The sequence below is a fragment of the Dendronephthya gigantea genome, unplaced genomic scaffold (genome assembly GCF_004324835.1).
Source record: "Dendronephthya gigantea isolate DGI-Jeju-01 unplaced genomic scaffold, DenGig_1.0 001060F, whole genome shotgun sequence".
NCBI lineage: Eukaryota > Metazoa > Cnidaria > Anthozoa > Malacalcyonacea > Nephtheidae > Dendronephthya > Dendronephthya gigantea.
The window spans coordinates 1-3,925 of NW_021164070.1; the positions used below are offsets into that span (position 1 = coordinate 1).

The following is a 3,925-nucleotide window of genomic DNA, read 5'->3' on the forward strand; positions in this document are numbered from 1 at the left end:
CATCAAAAGGCAAATAGTGATCATTATCTCAAATAATGATCAAACCCGAAAAACTGAAGTCACATGAAGCACTATAAGAACAAAATAAACGCACTTTATTTAATTATTTTGTAAGCAGACAAACATTTTAAGTTTAAAAAAAATTTGGGTGAATCGTTAACTTGAAATAGATGCAACATTTGGAATAATCGTCACAACTCAAGGTCCATGCAAGATTGTATCTAAAGTATAGCATGCATTTATTTGGCCATATGAGTAAAACCACTAACCACACGTAAATTTTCGTATGCCAAATATACTCATTACAGCTTTCAAGGCGGTAGTCTTTCCCGATACTGATGGTCCCATGAGCACTGGAATGGCACATCCATCAAATTTTTTTAATATAAGATCATAATTACACGCCATGCTACTGCCAGCATGGGCCAACACAACTTGGGGATAGTTGTTTTGAAACAACGCCTTCTCCGTGACCAAAAGTCGTTTAAATGCTGCTCCATCATCTAAATCTAAACATAATTATAAAACTCTTTACCTTCTAGCGATTGAAACTAATATTAATGCTCAGGTGCAATTAATGATAATTTACTGAGTTTCAAAATCAACGTTCTTCATTGCAAATTTAAATACTTTCGAGTTTTGGAGGAAAATAATTCAGTGTAATTTTTATAAATTATCTTTTTAAAGAAGCTATAGTAATTCTTTAGTACTTATTACTTTTAACGATAACACTATTTATTAAAGTTATACGGAGAAGATAGCTGCGAAGATTATCCATAACTGTCTATTGTATACCGGTAATAAACCCTGATGACTAATTCTTTACTGAATGGATAAAAAAAGAAGGCATATGAAGGTACATGTATTTATTACCACTGCTAATATTTCGTAAATATGGCAAGCTACTTGCTTCCATCGAAACATATGCTCTTTCGTCTTGCGGGATAAGCCTTCCATTCTTGTCGACATGCACATGTGGATTAAAAACCCATACATCATCAGTTTTTTGTTTTCCAACAATCTGTATAAAATATAGCATGAACACTGAGGGCGGCATTTAATGATATTTTTGCTTGTCCCTGCGGCGTTTATTTGAGGGAGGCGTTTATTCGAGTAATTACGGTAATATATATCACCATTTAGCCGCAAAAGGGCGAAACAGCTATCCGCAGATGCTAATAGTGCTGGACACGAGTCATAGTCCATTCGTGGCCTTTGCGCAGCTTCAAAACTGTGAAATGCAGTGCGTTTAGAAAGCATGGGATTCATGCAAACCCACAAATTAACCTTATAAGCTTTCGTGGCTCATGCCACGAAAGCTTAATGCCCTAAAAACAGAAAACGCATTTGCGCAACAATCAACAAATTACTTACCTCTACAGGTTTGAAACTTTTTATTTCCTCACTTGGAGTTTTCATGTACTCCTTGCATAGACTGTATACAAACTGCGGCAGAAACATGTCCTTTGACTGGGCAATCCACAGCGGTGGGAATTTTGCAGTGAGGCAGTTTACTATCGTTGTGTTGTTACCAAGCTGCCGGTTGGTTAAAAAAAATTGCCTAGAAAACAGTCATTAAAAGAACCGAATTATTAATAACCAATAAGTAATATTTATTTCCTAGAAATTGAAAATTCTGGTTTATGGAATTTGCCCGTGATTCTATTCCAAGCAAGTGTAGTGATTCATGCTTCCCCCTGTTTTCACAAAGTACTTGCAGCAGATATTTGTAAAATACTCTATAAAAATCAACATGCACGTAAGCTATTTGTAAACTCAAATGACTAAATAAACATTTATTTTCGAAGACCGATCGAATTTGAAGTCGTATATGAACTTGAAGTCGGATCTTGAAATTTGCCGAGTTTTAGCTTTTGTTAGCGATTTTTGCACATTTGTAGTAGGTAATCATACATTTATATCTATCAATTTTTTAAATTTCTATACTGTATAATTCGGTGATTACAGTGGAATTGCGGTGCCCACGCCAAATTCGGGACCGCATTATATTCTGCCTGTGAGTTTGCTTGTTAGTTCGCATCAACACGGACGTGAATATTCTTGATCGTTAGTTTTCTGACAACTATGATACTATCTAACGGTGAACGCCGGTAAGACGCAGGCTATGGTAATGAGCAATCTTCCCTGCAATCTTTCCTGCAAGCTGATTGGCTGTAGCAGGGGGTGGAATTTTACGATATCTGACCACTGTCCGGAATCCTATATTTTATGAGTCTGACTACGATACGACCGAACGCCGCTTTTTGTAAAAAAATAAATACGTTATTTACCGTTTTGGTTCTTCCGGATAGAAAAATATTTCCCTATTTCCCTGAAAAATATTTTTCTATCCGAACCTCGCAGCCGGTAAATAACATATATATCTTCACGCGACAGTGTAATATGCTATGTATTATTACAGAGTAAATCTAGATACAGAGTTGGAACTACACGTTGTAAACACTGCCGAAAATTATGTTATTCTGTACCCAGCTTTCTTTAAAGCCGACGATAAAAAATTGATAAACTGCAGGTGCTCGGCAAGTTACGCGAGCAGTTTTATCCAATGGGTTTGCATTGAATGCATCTGGTAACTTGCTGAGCATGCGCACAAAAAACGTGGACGCACTAGTCGTGGTGAGAACTATATTTTTCTCATTTTCTGCGCTCATGCGTAACATTTTTACTCACCACTCGAAGAAAAAATCACCGCCTAATATCCTCTATTATTAATTTAAACATAACAAAAAGCTTGCCAGTCTTCAATTTTTATACTTTTCATGATATTTAAGTGCTGTTTTAATACGCACCGAAACAACAAAATTACGTTTGAGTGGCAGTGTTTATTTTAACAAAATATACATAGCTAGCTGCCGGTTAGGTGGGTGCAGAAAAAAATTAACAACACATCTTACCTTGACGATCTGTCATTATCTGCCGATATAAATGGATCCCTCACTGCTAAAATTATACGGATGATGTACCCTATAACACTCCCTTCTCCATCCCCAACATACCCATCGACTTTTACGTCGAAATTTGTTATCTCTTCAAACCCATTTGTACGTTCATATCCAAGAACACCGTTCTTAGATATAAGCTTATTGGGATCTACCTCTTCACAAGCCGCTTCGACTTCATCAACAGGCTCCATTTGGCATTGACATCAACAAGAAACAAGTATTTTATTTTTAGCAAAGCTCAGAGACATGTGCTCATAATCATATACACAGATATGAAACTGAAGCCAAATTGAGTCACATGGTTTTTTGCCTAATGTGCGCGTGCGTAATTTCCTTGGCATGTGTCATGTTGAAATTTAATGAGTAAATCAGTAGAAAAATCGTTTGATGATGTATTTCTTTTGAATTATTCTTCATGAAGTATTAGGATACTAACATAAATGTTTAATTATGTTCAGTGACTGTCTAGTGATGCCTACTGATGTCTTGTTCTGTTTAGTGATGTCTAGTGATGGATTATAATGCCTTGTGATGTCTAGTGATGTTCAGTGATTCCGAGTGATGTTCACTAATGTCTAGTAATGCTTAGTTATGTCTAGTGATGTCCAGTGACGTCTAGTGATGTTTGGTGAGGTCTAGTGATGCATAATTATGTCTAGTGATGTCCAGTGATGCCTGGTGATGTATAATGATGTCTATCGATGCTTAGTGATGTCTATTGATGCTTGGTGATGTCCAGTGATGTATAATGATGTCCAGCGATGTCCAGTGATGTATAATGATGTCTATTGATGCTTAGTGATGTCCAGTGATATACAATGATGTCTATTGATGCTTAGTGATGTCTAGTGATGTATAATGATGTCCAGCGATGTTCAGTGATGTATAATGATGTCTATTGATGCTTAGTGATGTCCAGTGATGTATAATGATGTCCAGCGATGTCTAGTGATGTATAATGA

At 36.5% G+C, this 3,925-nt stretch overlaps 1 protein-coding gene across 1 annotated transcript; it reads right to left on the bottom strand.

Annotated features, from left to right (window-relative positions):
* Positions 1-269: 269 nt before the first annotated feature.
* Positions 270-3,677, bottom strand: LOC114544929 (the record flags this gene model as incomplete). Its single annotated transcript, XM_028563413.1, has 4 exons — positions 2,916-3,677; positions 1,375-1,561; positions 874-1,021; positions 270-509 (listed from the first exon to the last, which is right to left on the bottom strand). Coding segments are annotated over exons 1-4 (814 nt in total), but the record flags the coding sequence as incomplete, so codon positions are not given.
* Positions 3,678-3,925: the final 248 nt, after the last annotated feature.